This window comes from Rhinoraja longicauda, chromosome 8 (assembly GCF_053455715.1).
Source record: "Rhinoraja longicauda isolate Sanriku21f chromosome 8, sRhiLon1.1, whole genome shotgun sequence".
NCBI lineage: Eukaryota > Metazoa > Chordata > Chondrichthyes > Rajiformes > Arhynchobatidae > Rhinoraja > Rhinoraja longicauda.
In genome coordinates, this window is record NC_135960.1 from 70697260 (window position 1) to 70714240 (window position 16981).

Genomic DNA, 16981 nt, shown 5'->3' on the forward strand with positions numbered 1-16981 from the left:
CGGGCCCTTCAGCCCACTAATGTTGTAGCTTCTCATTCAGTAGTCATTGTTTAAATGCAGATCAGCGATTGGATGGAAATATAAAAACTGCAGATGCTGGCAATCTGAAGTAAGACCAGAAAATGTTGGAAAGGTTCGCAATGCCAGTTATGGGAAAGGGAACAGAGTTAGTATTTCAGGTCACAGATGCTGACAATGTTATTCATTAGTTTTTGTTTTTAGTTCAGTGTTTACATGTTTTACTTTCCGGTTGGTGCTCAGAGCTCAATGCACTATTCAAGATATGGTCCATTAAAAACATGGCCGTAGCCGATAGCATTATAACATAATAGATAGCGGAAGGAATTGGAGAATGCCGAGAAGAAAACATAAACACCAATAAAATGTCTAAAGAGGAACCATCTCATCATTGTGTTTAAATTCATTATTCTAGAAAATTGGAGATTCCTACCGTGGATATTGTGAAAGTGAAACTGAATTGGAAAATGTATTAACGGTCCACAAACAACAAACGCAAAGTGTGTGGGGAACAAGACAGTCTCCGAGCCCTGCCAAACCTGCCACCAGACTGATGTGGAAATCCCAGTATGTCCCATATGATGGAATTCCATTCGTTAACGCAGGTCAGAATAGAATACTCATCGTAAAATGCCCAATTATCACCTGAGAAATATTTAGTTGACAGTTATCAGATAATTATTTTTAACATTTCAAAATGTTTTTAATTCCCTTGGCTCATTTCATATATCTTTTATTCTCGTTCATAATTTTTTCTGTTCAATCTCACTTCACATTATATCTCCTAAACATTGGAGTACTGGACGTTATATTATTATTATCCTAAATATGTTGAATTTGAGTGCAGAAGGTTGATTATTCTTTATCCTACGTTGGAATAGAATTTTGTAAGCCAAAGGAACCTATTCAGCTCAGTGTGCTTGTACCAGTTTTGCAAAATAACTGCCCGTTTAATTTTATTCCAAAACCCTCAAAAAAGTTTTTTAAAAAAAATCTTATTCTTCTTTAAGATTGGTTTTGTATTCTGATTTGAATATGATCTTAACAATCTGCTGCATGAAAGATATTTTTTGATCTCTCTCTCTCTTCATTCTGATTTGTGATGATTTTATGTCGTCCAGTACCAAAATGCCAACCAATACATTTTTTTTGCTTATTTACTTAACATAGAACAGTACAGTACAGGAACAGGCCCACAATGTTAGTGCCAAACATATTGCTAAGTTAAACTGATCCAATCTGTTCTGTATATGATCCAAATCCCTCTATTCCCTGCACTTCCATGTGCCTTTCCAAAAGACTCTTGAACCCAATATTGAATTGGCTTCCACCAGCAACCTTGGCAGTGTGTTCCAGCACCCACCCCCCCAACACACATTGTGTGTAAAAAAGAACTTGCCTGGCACATCCCCATTAAACTTTCCTCCTCTCACATTATAGCTATGCCCTCTAGTGTTGGACATTTCCACCTTGGGAAACAGGTTCTGACTGTCTTTGCCTCATAATTTTATACACTTCCATCAAGTCTCCCCGCAACCTCTGATGTTCTAGAGAAAACAATCCAATCTAATCCTCAGTCGTGTTTCATAATTTTAAAGAGCCTTATCATATTTTCCTGAAATGTTTTTGGTGTAAACAAACACATATTTTTCTATCGATTCATTATTGACTGTTTACATTCATATCAATATTTCTTTACCCCCCTCTTGATGGCTTTGACATTATTCTTAAAAGGAATGTCCAGAATTTAATGAAGTTGTTTTAACTGGCTTGCAAATTGCTTTTGTAGATTAAACATTATTCTTTGCATATGCATGTTAATCTCTTCTTTGAACTTGTATTTTTACTCATTAACCTAATATTTCAGTTTTTTTAGAAGCCTATCGCAGCCCCTAAGTGCCTTAACGATTTATCACTTAAAGTATATTTGTTATTAGGATTGGTTTGTATTGTTTTATTACTGTCATGTGTACTAAGATATAGTGAAAACTTTATTTTTTATCCTTGTTCTCAATCTCAAGATATGTGATGTAACGAGGTGGCTCAGGGGTGCAGTTAGTAGAGCTCTAGTAACCTGGCTTCGTTCCTGACCTCCACTGTTGTCTGTGTGGAGTTTACATGTTCTCCCTTTGCCCACGTGGGTTTCACCCGCATACTCGGTTTTCCTTCTATGTCCCAAAGACATGCAGGTTGATAGGTTAATTGGTTACTGTAAACTGATCCCATTGGGTAGGCGAGTGGTAGAATCTGGGGGCAGTTGATAGTAATAGGCCGATGTCAACATGGTTTCGTGAAGGGGACAAATTTGTTGGAATTCTTTGAGAAAGTAAATAGCAGAATAGACAAAGTAGAATAGACAGAATAGAGTCAGTAGATTTTGTTTATCTGAATTTTCAGTAGGTCTTTGAAAATGTGCTGCACATGAAGTTGCTAAAGAAGATCAGGGCCAATGGTATTGGAGGGAAGATACTAGCATGGATAGAAGGTTGGCTGAATGGTAGAAGACAAAGAGTGGGAATAAAGGTTTTTTTTCTGGTTGGCGCCAGTGACTAGTGGTGTTCTGAAGGGGTTGCTGCTGGGTCCATACTCTTCATGTTGTATATCAATGATTTAGAGGAGGGAATTGAAGGCTTTGGGGCCAGGTATGCAGATGATACTAAGTGGAGGGGCATGTATGTGGAGGGAGCAGGGAGTATGCAGAAGGACATGGACAGGTTGGGAGAGTGGGCAAAGAAGTGGCATATGGAAGACAACATAGCAAAGTGCATTCATGCATTTTGGTAGTAGGAATAAAGCCTTGGACTATTTTTAAAATGGGGAGAGGATTCAGAAATCAGAGGTGCAAAGGGTCTAGAGTGCTGGTGCAGGATTCCCAAAAGGTTAATTTGCAGGTTGAATCGGTAGTAAGGAAGGCAAATTCAATGTTAGGATTCATTTTGAGAGAACTAGAATATAAAAGCAGGGATGTAATGCTGAGGCTTTATAAGGCAATCGTCAGACCACATTTGGAGTATTGTGAACACTTTTGGGGGGCTATATCTGAGGAGGGATGTGGTGACGTTGGAGAGGGTCCAGAGGAGGTTTACGAGAATAATTCCGGGCATGATTGGGTTAACGTATGATGAGCGTTTGATGACTCTAGGCCTGTACTCGCTAGAATTTAGAAGGATGAGGAGGGACCTCATTGAAACTTACAAATAATGAAAGGCCTGGAGAGAGTGGATGTGAGGAGGATGTTTCAACTAGTGGGTCTAGGACCAGAGATACACAGCCTCAGAATGAAAGGACATACTTTTCGAAAGGAGATGAGGAAGAATTTATTTAGCCAGAGGTCGTGAATGTGGAATTCATTGCCACCCCCAGATGGCCATTGAGGACAAGTCATTGGGTATTTTTAAAGTGGAGATTGCCAGGTTCTTGATTAGTAAGGGTGTTGAAGGTTACAGGAAGAAGGCAGGAGAATATGGTTGAGAGGGGAAGATAAATCAGCCATGATTGAATGGCGGTGTAGACTCAATGGGCCAAATGGTCTAATTATGCTCATATGAGATGAACTAATGTTTGGGAGAATAAAATATAAGATTAATGTACAATGAATGAAAATGAGCAGTTGATGGTCTGTTTGGAGCATAGTTGTAACTCTTTTTGACTCATTAACGCATTTTTCATAAAATTAAGTTTAACATCACATCTTTCTTGCACTTAAACACACAACTGGTAAAACTCCTTACTCAGAAACTTGTTGTCACCTTTTGAAAATCACACCACATTGTCATCTCTGGTTTCCTTATTAGTACTGCTTTGATTGTCAAAGTATTTAATTAAATTTGTCAGATATGCTTTTGCAAAGTTATAACAATTATCCTTAATCAATCTGCTAACTTTCTGAATTAGTATTTACACCGATCAGCCAAAACATTATGGTCATGATGAGCCAAAACATCATGACCACCTGCCTAATATGCTGTTGGTCCTCCGTGTGCAGCCCCATACGCAGCAGGGTGCGATGCACTGTGTATTGTGACACATTCCTCCCGTGACCACCATTAACATTTTCTGTGACTTGTGCCACAGTGGACCTTCTGTCGGTTCGGACCAGACGGGATAGCCTTCGTTGCCCTCGCGCATCGATGAGCCTTGGGCGCCCAACACCCTGTCTGTCGCCGGTTTGTGGTTTGTCCCTCCTCGGACCACTGTCGGTAGGTACTCACCACTGCTGACCGGGAGCACCCCACAAGCCTTGCCCTTTCAGAGATGCTCTGACCCAGTCGTCTGGCCATAACAATTTGGCCCTTGTCAGAGTTGCTGAGGTCTTTACTCCTGCCCATTTTTCCTGCATCCAACACATCAACTTCAAGAACTGACTGTTCACTTGCTGCCTAATATATCCCACCCCTTGTCAGGTGCCATTGTAACAAGATAATCAATATTATTCACTTTGCCTGTCAGTGGTCATAATGTTTTGGCTGATCGGTATATTATACCTACTAATTGTAGGCGTCCTATTTTATTGTTATCATTTATTCCCTCGCTCACCTTTTACTCCAAAATTCTTTGAAAGACTCTTGTTCAGAACTGCTGCTATTTCCTTTAGTATTTCCTTTCATTCAGAAAACTCTTTGAAAGTCCAGCTCCTCCTGATAGTCTCTAACCAAGTCCTTGACCCAATTTTAAGTTTTGATCATAAACATTGATGTTTCTTGGGTTACAGAGGATCTGTTTGATGCTGATGACTGGCCACAAAAATTGCAGAGGGGAAAATGATCCAAATGAATCTGAATGAAAATTTAAAAAAAACAACTGCAAGTGCTGGAAATCTTAGAAAACCAGGCAGCAACTGTGGAAAGCGAAACAGATTTAACATCTCTGGTCGAAGCCTTTTTTTTGACCTGCGACATTAACTCTTTCTCTTTCGAAGTTAACCATAATGATTGGTAGAATGAGTTTAATTTAAAGTGATTAGGATATCAGGTTGGTCACCCAAAGAACTTAGTGCGTTTAAACGAAGTCTGAAAGTAAAAGTACATGAGGTTTCCTGGATTCAAACCTAAATGATGCACTTTGTTGGTAAGCAGATAAGTACATGAGTGAGAAATACGCAGGTAGGATGGGGGAAAGTTTTATATGGAGTATTAACATGGCATGGACCATGTTAAGCTAAGTGGGTTTCCATATGGATAACTTCTGTGCAGCATCTGATTCCAAGCGAACAAGCCATCTGATTCCAAGCCAACAAGCCACCAGTTGTTTCTCCAGCTCTTGGACCTGTATTCCTTAATTGAAGCTGGAGCAGATGTTGCAGCTCCTCCATAGGCAGTCAGGAAAGCTATTGGTTTGCTTTGTGTCATTTGTCTGCTTGATAACTTGACCAGTCCTTGTATCTGCCTCTTTCAGGAAGTAGGGCCATTGTCATGGAATGCCAATTTGGACCAAGGCGAAAAGGAGTTCAGCCTAAGAAAACAGAACAGGAGAATATCTCAAATCAGCATTATAAGGCAACTTGTGCTGCACGGTGAGAACGTCTCTTGAATAAATGGAAGAAATGTATGATCACTTTTAACTTGACGGAAGCAGATTCATTGATGATAAGATTATGAAATGTAAGGGTTTCTGGCATCTTAAGTGCAATATAGTTCCATTTGCACAAATGATAATGCTACTCAAACTGCTAAGGTCCTTTAATGTAAGTTGGGTTAAACGTTTGTATTCATTTCTCAAGGTCGGTAATGAAAAAGAGATATTGTTGATCAAGGAATTGGCAATCGTGCCCTCAAAATTCTCAAATGAGCAGAGATAATCTTAGGGGATGTGGACATTACTGATTAGGCCAGTATTTAATCCTCATACCTAAAAAGAACATTGGGCATTGAACACTACAGCATGTGGTCTTAAGGAGAACATATAAACTTCACACAGATACTCGAAGTAAGGCTTGAACCCTGGTTGCTAGTGCCGTGAAGAAGCAGCTAGTAGAGGACTTAGGAGAGGAAGCAGCTTTACTAACTGTACTACTGTGCTGTCCCAATTGCAACTACAACACTTTGTCTGGCTTCAGTGGAAAAAAAACAGATCCAAATTCATCTTGCAATGGCTGTGGTCCATATGAGCTTTCTCTGCTTTAATTACTTTCTCCTAACCCATTTCAAGTCTCTCTTTAAATGCTTTGCCTTAATCTCCAGCTGTAACACAACTTCCATATTCTTATAATATTCTGTGGAAACAAATTCCTTAAACTAAGAAAATTGATAAAGGCAGTACAGTTAAACTGGTTTACATGGATTTCATTGGCTTTTGACTATGTCCTGCATAGTAGGCTGGAAAAGAAGGTTAAAGCCCAAACAAACTGATATTTTTTTGTTACTGGTAACAAAGCACATTTTAAGGCAGAGATAGATTCTGATTATTACAGGTGTCAGAGATTATAGGGAGAAGGCAGGAGAATGGGGTTAGAAGGGAAAGATAGATCAGCCATGATTGAATGGCGGTGTAGACGATGGGCCAAATAGCGTAATTCTACTCCTATTCATGACATGACCTAAAATTAGCTTGGTGCATTAATAATCTTTCAGTCAACACAAAGATTGAAAGAGTCGTAGATAGCAAAGAAGGTTGTCTAAGGATACAGCAGGATGAAGACCAGACTAGTTGGAAAGTTGGGCAGAGTGATGGCAGATGGAATTTAATCCAGAGGTAATGCATTTTGGGAAATAAACTGGCAGGACATGTAGAATAAATAGCAGTGACGTTAGAAGTGTTGATGTACAGAAGGATAGGGGTGCATCCCGATAGTCCTCTGAAAGTGGTGACACAGGCAGGCCATGAAGAAGGCTTTTGGTATGCTTACCCTCATAGGTTGAGGCATTGTGCATCGGAGTTGGAACATCATGTTGCAGCTCTACAAGACATCGGTTAGAACGTGTACAGTTCTGAATGCAACATTACAGCAAGGATCTGGTAGCAATAGAGATTCGTCGAGACATTGCCTGAAATGAAGGCTGCAGTTAAAAGGAGTGATTGGATAGGCCATGTTGTAAGATAGCAGACTGAGGGGTAAGTCACCATTGTATGCGGATGCCGAGAAGTGTGTTCAGCTCTGGCAGAACAATTTCTAATCTTGTGATGTGGACTGGAGAAGAAGAAGTCATGGACTCAATGGCATTCTTACTGTTAACACATTTTCAGATTTACTTGAGGCTGTTTGTTTTCTGCCTTTCGTCCTAAAATGAAACCTGCTGGAGCAGCATCAAATTGTGTCACAATTAAGGACCCGTACTATTGCCTGTGCATTTTGGTTTCCTATCACTGTTATTTCGTATTTGTAGACTTTAGATATGGTTGTGCAATAGCATGTAGTGTAATGGCTTGTATGTTTCGATGGAAAACTATATAACGATCAGAACTACGTTATTTCCTTTGGCTGGAAAATTGTGCAGATTTAACTAGTAGAGTACCCGAGGGATCAGTTCATAGGCTTCAGTTATTTTACTAATTATATTAATGACTAGAGGGGGGAGCAAAATGCAAAGTATTTAAAGTTTGTTGAAAACAGAAATAAGTGTAAGAGCAAGTCGTGTAGATTGATTGTGTCCTACAATGGAATGTAGTTAGATTGAGTGAGTGGCTGAAAATTTGTAAATGGAGTTTAACGTAGAAAAGTATGAGGATATACGTTTCATTAAGAAGAGTCAAAAAGCAGATCTTTATCTAATTGGAAAATGGCTGCAAATGAGTACGGTACAAAGGGATCTGGGTGTTCTTGTGCATGAATCACAAAGTGCAGATGGAATTTAATCCTGAAAAGTGCGAGGTGATGCACTTTGGCAGGAATAACTTGGAGAGGGAGTACACCATGAATGGAAGGACCCTAGGGAAGACGGGTACAGAGGGACCTTGGAGTGCAGGTACACAAGTCCTTGAAGGCAGCAGGACAGGTGGACAGGGTGGTCAAAAAGGCATATGGGTTACTGGCCTTCATTAGCCGGGGCATCGAATATAAAAGTAGGGGGGTAATGATGGAATTGTACAGAACACTGGTGAGGCCACAGCTGGAGTATTGTGTACAGTTCTGGTCACCACATTATAGAAAGGATGTGATAGCTTTGGAGAGGGTGCAGAGGAGATTCACCAGGATGCTGCCAGGGATGAAGGGCCTCGGCTACGAGGAGAGACTGAGCAGACTGGGGTTGTTTTCCCTGGAGCAGAGAAGGCTGAGAGGGGACATGATCGAGGTGTACAAGATCATGAGGGGCATAGATAAGGTAGATGGCAGAGAACTTCTTCCACTGGTGGAAGGTTCAACAACGAGGGGACATAGATACAGGGTAAGGGGAGGGAGGTTTCGGGGGGATGTGAGAAAGAACTTTTTCACCCAGAGGGTGGTTGGAGTCTGGAACTCACTGCCTGGGGTGGTGGTGGAGGCGGGAACACTCACAACTTTTAAGAGGCATTTGGATGGGCACTTGAAATGCTACAACATTCAGGGCTACGGTCCAAATGCGGGAAAATGGGATTAAAATTAGACTGTGTTTGGTAACGGGCGGCACGGACACGATGGGCCGAAGGGCCTCTTTCTGTGCTGTAGGACTCTATGACTAAAAGGGTCAGGGACGTTTTGTTACAATTGTATGGAGTTTTGGTGAGGCTAGAGCTGGAGTGCTGAATACTGTACTATTTTGGTCCCCTTATCCTAAGAAAAGATATAATAGCATTAGGAGCGTTCCTGAAGAAATTCACCAGATTATTTACAGGGATGAGAGCATTGTCCTAGAAAGAGAGGTGAAACAGGCTGGGTCTGTATTTTTGAGAGTTTAGAATAGAACATGGAACAGCTCAGCACAGGATCAGGCGTTTGCCCACAATGTTTGTGCCAAACATATTGCCAAAATAAACTAATCTCCTCTGCCTGCGCACGATCCATATCCTTCCATTCCCTGAATATGAAAGGCTGCAAATGAGTAAAGTACAAAGGCATCTGCTTGTTCTTGTGCATGAATCACAAGGAAAGGGCACAAGGAATGGGCATTTGCATGTGGCCGTCTTAAAGCCTCTTAAACGCCACCATCGTATCTGCTTCCACTACTACCCCTGGCAGTGTGTTCCAACACCCACCACTCTGTAAAAAAACCACACTGTGTCCAGCACATTTCCTTTAAACCTGGGCCCTCTCAACTTGAAGCTATGTCCAATCACTTTTCCTCTACTAACACTCTCCTGCACCTGGCAGAATGTCCTCACTGTCAGCAACTTATCTTTTGACTCCTCTCACTTTCTCCAAGTAAAAGGTGTAGACAGGAGCATTTGCGTGGGCCCCAGCTATGCCTGCCCTTTTGTTGGTTACGTTGAGCAGTCCTTGTTCCAAACGTACACTGGCACCAACTACCCTGATCTCTTTCTCCCCTACATCGCCGACTGCATTGGGTATACCTCCTGCAGAGAGTCATACAGCGTGGAAACAGGCCCATTGCCCAAAATGCTCACGCCGACCACCGCCATTCCCACCTTTCATCCCACCAGCTTCTACATTAAATACAGCATTCTCCAACATTTCCGTCACTTCCACTGTGATCCCAGCACCAGTCACATCTTCCCATCCCTTCCCCTTTCTGTCACCTCCAATGTGATCCCACCACCTGCTATATTTTCCCGTCCCCACCCATTTCTGCCTTCCACAGAGACCACTCGCTCCGCAACTCCTTGGTTCATTCATCTTTCCCCATCCACACGACCCGTCCCCGACTATTTTGCCCTGCAACCGCAGGAGAAAATACGCCTGTGTCTATACCTCTTCCATCAGCTCCATCCAGGGACCCTAGCAGTCTTTCTAGGTGAGACAGAGGTTCACGTGCACCTCCTCTAACCTCATCTTCTACATCCAGTGTTTCCGATGAAGCCTGCCGTGCATTGGTGAGACCAAGTGTAAACTCGGTGAAATTTGCACTAATGCCTACTGGATCTCCCTGTTGCTAATCATTTTAACTCCTCCTCCGATTCCCATGATGAACTTTCTGCCATTGCCAGAGTGAGGCTACACCAAACTGGAGAACAGCACCTCATATTCCGCTTGGGTAGCTTACAACCCAATTGCATGAACATTAAATCCTCCAATTTTAGGTAACTGCAAAACTCATTGTTCCCTCACTCCCCCCTTCCTTCCACCCCCCCTCTCCTGAGCCCCAACTGAACTCGCACCTTTTTCTCCCCTCCCCCTTGCCTTCCACCTACATTCCTTCCTCGAGCTTCACAATTCGCTACTCTTCAATCCTTCTCTCTTACACTTCCTGTCTTTTCATCTCTGTTTTTGTCCAACCATCTGCCTGTCAAAGAACCCCCACCACCTATTACTTGCCAAGTTTTGCCCTGCCTCTCCTCTGTTCCAGCTTTGTTCTACTCCCCCCACCTCCCCCACAATCAGTCTGAATAAGGATCCTGACCCGAAACATAATCTATGTTCTCCAGAAAGGCTGTTTGACCTGCTGAGTTTCTCAAGCATTTTGTGCCTATTTTTAAAGCTATACCTTCTAGTTTTTCACATTTCCAGGCTGGGGGAAAGGTTCTAATTGTCTATCCTATCTAAGCCTCTTATCTATACAATTTTAGGCCCACCTTACTCACCGTCGTCCCTTTGGTGCTAATGGAAGAAGTTTCATTGAGATCGGTGTTATATTTTTTAAGTTATTCACATTTTAAAGTTTAAATCTATCTCCGAGGGAGGGAGGGAGAATAAGGGAGGTTGAGGGGGATGGAGTGGGGGGGGGGGGTGGAGGGAAGGGAGGGGGAGGGAGGGAGCGGGGGGAAGGGCGGGGGCGGAGGGGGAGGGGGGTGGGTGGGAGCGGGGCGGGTTGGTGGAGGGGGGAAGGAGAGGGTGCTGCACCAATGCAGGAGAGTTTTGGGCCCAACGGGTCCACTTGGTCTAGTAATTTTATATACTTCTACCAGTTCTCCCTCAACCTATGGCATTCCAAAGAAAACAAGCCAGCCTCTCCTATTTAATACTCCCTAATCCTGGCAGCATTCTGGTGAACTACTACTGTACCCTCTCCAAAGCCACCACATCTTTCCTGTAATGGGGCAACCCGAACTGCAGGCAATATTCCAAATGCAGCCCAACCAAAGTGTAGAGGTGCATGATGACTTCCTGACTCTTATATTCAATGCCCTGATCAATGAAGGCATGGATTCGGGCAGCACAGTGTGCAGCAGTAGATTTGCTGCCTTACTGTGCCAGAGACCAGGTTTAATCCGGACTATGGGTGCTATCTATATGCAGTTTGTACGTTGTCCCTGTGACTATGTGGGTTTTCTCCGGATTCTGTGGTCTCCCACACTCCAAAGACGTGCAGGTTTATAGGTTAATTGGCTTCTGTAAGTTGTCCACAGTGTGTAGACTAGAATTAGTCTACGGGTGGTCATTGGTCGGTGAGGACTCGGTGGGCTGAAGGGCGTGTTTTCACGCTGTATCTCTGAACTAAACTAGACTAAAACTAAATATACCATATGCCCTCCTTACCACGAATAATGGGGGATTTTCTGATTGAGGTCCTAAGATCCTAAGTGAACATGGCAGGGTAGATGTTCTGACCGGTTCAACTTGAATGCAGGAATATAGTTTTGAGATAAGGGGCCAGTAATTTAAATTTGAGGTACATAGAAATTTCTTCTCCCAAAGAGTAATGAATCTCCGGAATTTATCGTCCAGAGGTGTTGGAAGCAAAATCATTAGATTCTTAATCTGGGTTTAGTTTTGTGATGAATGGAAAATGCATTCATTTGCAGAAGATGGGTGTTTAATGATATTTTTAAAAATTCTGATGGCTTGTAACTAAACCTTTATTTTTATTGTTATTCTGTTGCAGAATCTACATTAAAAAAGTACGGAAATTTCCAGAATACAGGGTTCCCACAGACCCTAAAATAGATAAGAAAGTTATTCGGCAAGAGCAGGAAAAGGCTTTTAATATGCTGAAGAAGAATGGATTTGATGTAGGCGGAGTTGTCAGGTAGGGATGTTCTATGGGTCAAAGAATGGCTCGCGATTAATTTGCTCCAACTTATCTGAGTATCATTGTTGCGATATTTTGCTCTACCTGTGAGTAATTAGTTGCCATTTTCTTAAAGCTCCTTCAGTATCGCTGCAAAATGAGACAGGAATGTCTTTTTGAACTCTGAATGAAAATTAGTTTCTCTAGTCAATGACATAAATCTAATGGATTCACTTAATGGCAGCATAAACATGCATTTGTATTAAATTTACACTGGTGTACTTTATCTCACTGAATTGTGGTGGCACAGCTAGGGTTAAGGCACAATTATCTAACTGTTCTTGAACAGTTGAACTGGGAAAGAAACAGTTTGTTCTTGACTCTGTTAGCAAAATTGTGGGATTTCAGACAGACTTGAGTAAAGCAATTCCCTACATAATCACAATGAGTTAATCAATTTAAAATTCCAATCCACTGGCAGGATTTTTTTGATAAGAGTAACTCGGGTCCTCTGCTCAAGCCAGTGGGAGGAAGCCTCATTATGTTTAACTCATCCCTTCCCACCCATGTACCTTCCCCTGCAACCACAGGAGGTGCAACACCTCCTCCCTTGATTCTGTCCAAGGACCCCGACAGTCCTTTCAGGTTAGGTTCAGGTTCACTTGCACCTCCTCCAACCTCATCTATGGTATCCGTTGTTCAAGATGTGGTCTCTTATACATCGGCGAGACCAAATGTAGACTGGCGGCTCGTTTCTGTGAACACCTCTCAGTCCAAACACTTTCATTCTCCTTCCCATTCCCACACTGACCTTTCGGTCCTAGGCCTCCTCCATTGTCAGAGTGAGGCCAAACGCAAATTGGAGGAACAATAGACAATAGGTGCAGGAGGAGGCCATTCGGCCCTTCGAGCCAGCACCACCATTCAATGTGATCATGGCTGATCATTCTCAATCAGTACCCCGTTCCTGCCTTCTCCGCTATCCTTAAGAGCTCTATCTAGCTCTCTCTTGAAAGCATCCAGAGAATTGGCCTCCACTACCTTCTGAGGCAGAGAATTCCACAGATTTACAACTCTCTGACTGAAAAGGTCAGACTGAACAGCATCTCATATTTTGCTTGGACTGCTTACAACCCAGTGGTATGAATATTGATTTCTCTAACTTCAAGTAACCCCCTCATTCCCTCTCTCTCCATCCATCCCCCACCCAAGTCGCACCAGTTTCAAAATCGTCTTATTGAGTCTCATCGTCTGTACTCGTTCTCACCTAACAAACAGCTAACAATGGCCTATTTCCTCTATCATTGTTCCTTTTTTGCATATTTTTAATTCATTTGTTCTGGGTATCTCTACATCACCGCCTATATCTCTCGTTTCCCTTTCTCCCGACTCTCAGTCTGAAGAAAGGTCTCAACCTGAAACGTCACCTATTCCTTTTCTCCAGAGATGCTGTCTGACCCGCTGAGTTCCTCCATCTTTTTGTGTCTATCGTAAGCCTTATTCTTCATTTGATTGGGAATTCTTGGTGTTTTGTAGTGTTATTTGCTGATTGATTTTCAGTTGAGCCAGAACTACTGGAATTGGGAATTCAATTCAAGCACACTGAACTGCAACAAGCTGATTCATTTTGCAGAAGGTGCTAGCAAAATGCACATTTTTACGAAGATTCTGGAACTTGTTTCTAATACCCCTTTTTTTCTGTCGGGTCTTGTCAAATTGAAATTTGCAGATTGATGATAAAGGCCTTGTAGTAGTTATCTAACTGACAATGCTAAAATGCACATTGGCAGTCCGAAAATAATCTCCTAAAAGTGCTATAACATATAATTAGTTCCAAGAGATCTTTTGATAAATTTGTATTATTTTAATTTACAAAGTTAAAACAGTAGCACAGATCTGCTGCCTCACAGCGCAGAGGCCCGGATTCAATCCTGACGATGGGTACTGTCTGTGCAGTTTGTATGTTCTCCCTGTGACCGCGTGGGTTTGCTCTGGGTGCTCCGGTTTCATCCCACATTTCAAAGAACTCCTGGTTTGTAGATTGATTGGTTTTTGTAAATTGCCCCGAATGTATAGGATGCAAAAGTGGGACAACATAGAACTATTGTATGTGTGATCGAAGGCTGGTGTGGACTGACGGGCCTGTTTCCACCTTGTATCTCTAAAGTAAACTAAACTAAACTTAAGCAACATTTAAAAATCTGACTGTAATTGAGTTTCCAGAACTTAGATAGGCTATCATTTAAAACAAATTCTGCTGTGAGTAACGAAAAACATAAATCTTTGCCGACATTTAAAATAAGGAAGCCATCGGATATTAAGGTATCAATGGATGAGGGGTGTGTCGTAGCCATTTCCGTGCTGCAGGACGTCATGACTATGACTCCATGAATTAAGGATGCACAATAGGGGTGGCACGCTAGCACAGAGGTAGACTAGCTGCGTTACAGAGCCAGTGCCCCGGGTTCAATCCCGACTACGGGTGCTGTCTGTACGGAGTTTGTACGTTTCCCCCGTGACCTCTGTGGGTTTTCTCTGAGATCTTATGTTTCGACCCACACTCCAAAGACGTACAGGTTTGTAAATTGGCTTGTAAATTGTTCCTAGTGTGTGTAGATAGTGTTAGGATCGCTGGTCCGTGTGGACTCGGTGGGCCGAAGGGCTTGTTTCCGCTCTGTATCTCTAAAGTAAACTAAACAAAACGAATAAATGCTGACTTGTCCAGTGAAATTCAAATCCTGAAAAGTGAAGAATAATGGTAATAGTTACATGAAAAGTTGATTCCAAAGTAGTTGCAGGTTTTAGATTACATAAAACATAGAACAAAACAGCACAAGAACAGGCCCTTCGACCCACACTGTCTTTGCCAAACATGATGCCAAGACCAACTCTTATCTGCCTGGACATAATCCATATTCTCCATTCTACATATCCATAGACCTATCCAAAAATCTCTTAAATGTCACTATCGTATCTGGCAAAACCACCACCTCCCGCAGCTAATTCCAGGCACTCACCACCCTCGGTGTAAAACAAAATGCCCCACTCATCTCCTTTAAACTTTGCCCCTCTCAACTTAAAGCTATGCCCTCTAGTATTTGATTTTTCCATCCTGGGAAAAAGGTTTTGATTGTCTACTGTATCTATGCCTCTCATAATTTTATATAATTCTATGAGGTCTCCTCGTGGTCTCCAGTGTTCCAGAGAAAACAGTCCAAGTCTGCCCAACCTCTCCCTTTAGCTAATACCTCCTAATCCAGGCATCATTTTGGTAAACCTTGACTGCTCCCTTTGCAAAGCCTTCACATCCTTCCTCTTTTGGAGCAGCCACAACTGCACACAATGCTCCAAATGTGGCCTAAACAAAGTCCTATAAAGCTGCAGTTTGACTTCCAGACTCTTATGCTCAATGCCCCAAACTATGAAAGCAAGCATACCATATGCCTTCTTTATTATTTTCTTTCAAAGAAACAGGCGCACTTAAACTGACAATTTCAATAGCGCAAGGTCCTGTAATGAGACATTTCAAAATATATATTATCAGATACTAATATTTTCATCGTATATGAACGTGTAAATACAAAAGTTTATTGACACCTTTGTTAACATTTCGATCAGAAGTTGACTAACTAGAAGAAGGTAATAAAGAGCTGGAGGGGATCCATCAGCCATTCAGTGAGATCATATCTGATCTTTTCCCTCAATATAATTTTTCTGTACTAATCCTATTATTGATTCCTTAACAACCAAAGTTTTCCTTAGTCATCTTTGCTAAATTTATTTAGTTATCTTATTTCTCCAAAAATCCGTATTATAAACTGAATTTAAATTCCACAGCTGACTTGGTGGGATTTGAACTCTTCTCTGGAGAGTAATCCAAAAGCCTGCACTAATAGGTCCAGTTATTTATCAGCTGTTCTACCAACATGAATGAGTGAAACCTTATTATCACATGTGACATGTCATGGTGCAAATCTTTGTTCAGCATGCACAAGGTATGCAAAGAGTCGCTACCTGTAGGGCGCTGACAAAGTTACAAAATATTCCATTTAGTCCCTAATGGTCCCTCTTTATTTTTTGTGGCCCACCCACGCTGGGTCCCCTTTTGTTCCCTGCAGCATGTCCGACCTCCGGCATCCTCTGCCAACCCCATCCACGACCGCCGTGCACGTGACCTCGTCCGCTGTCGCCCGAATACATCTAATACCCTCTGCAAATTTCTACATGCTTTTTAAAATATGCAACTCAATATGGGAAATAATACTCCAGCCTGGCCAAAGTTAGTATTAAATACATGTAGCGAATCTTCTTGAGGTTTGCTTATCATTCCTGTATTTATAAAAATATTTGACAAACATCATTACACCATTCTCTCACGTTAGCTATCAATCTAGTCTGGAATCATGGCCCCACCTTTTTTTACTTTTTGTTTGTATTTAGCTTCATTTTCCTATTATTATTATTATCATTATTATTATTATTATTATAATAATATAATAATAATAATAAGAGAAGAGCTATTATTTAACTCCTCCCCTTCTGTCATGGGGTAGACTGACCCCCCCCCCCCCCCATCTTTGCACATCCCCAACATGTTTATCATCCAGTGAACCCTGGCTTTGTCTGGCCTTTCCTAAAAGTATCTCTTGACAACTAGTATACCATCTTCTTTTTAAAGGAAGTATATTTGTTAATTATATCTCTTCCATTTTGTGTTAATTCTTTATGTAACCTGGGCCTTACTGTAGTATGATCACTCTCTTCAAGACGCTCCTTCACTGTGGCATTCTCAATTGACCATGTTTTTATTTTGTCGAAGGGACTAGATGAAATAATAATTTAGGTAAAGAATACTCTCCAAAGCACACTTCAGAACCTCCCCCTCCCCCAAAAATAGTTGCTGATGTATTCAAGATTGGCCCACCATGGCTTTTTATTATTACTCCAAATAATATGGTATTTTTGGTATTTTTCTCACATGGTAT

General features: G+C 41.8%; 1 protein-coding gene across 6 annotated transcripts in view; it reads left to right on the plus strand.

Moving 5' to 3' along the window:
• The window catches only part of LOC144596074 (calcium-responsive transcription factor-like), a 70679-nt gene that overhangs the window by 26676 nt on the left and 27022 nt on the right, over positions 1 to 16981 (plus strand). For 5 of the 6 annotated variants that reach the window (XM_078404194.1, XM_078404196.1, XM_078404195.1 and 2 more), the window contains 3 exons: positions 434 to 623; positions 5413 to 5530; positions 11871 to 12014. In XM_078404194.1, the coding sequence (XP_078260320.1) occupies positions 434 to 623; positions 5413 to 5530; positions 11871 to 12014 (452 nt within the window). The remainder of the gene's footprint in view (positions 1 to 433; positions 624 to 5412; positions 5531 to 11870; positions 12015 to 16981) is intronic. The other variant, XM_078404197.1, reaches the window with a different exon arrangement.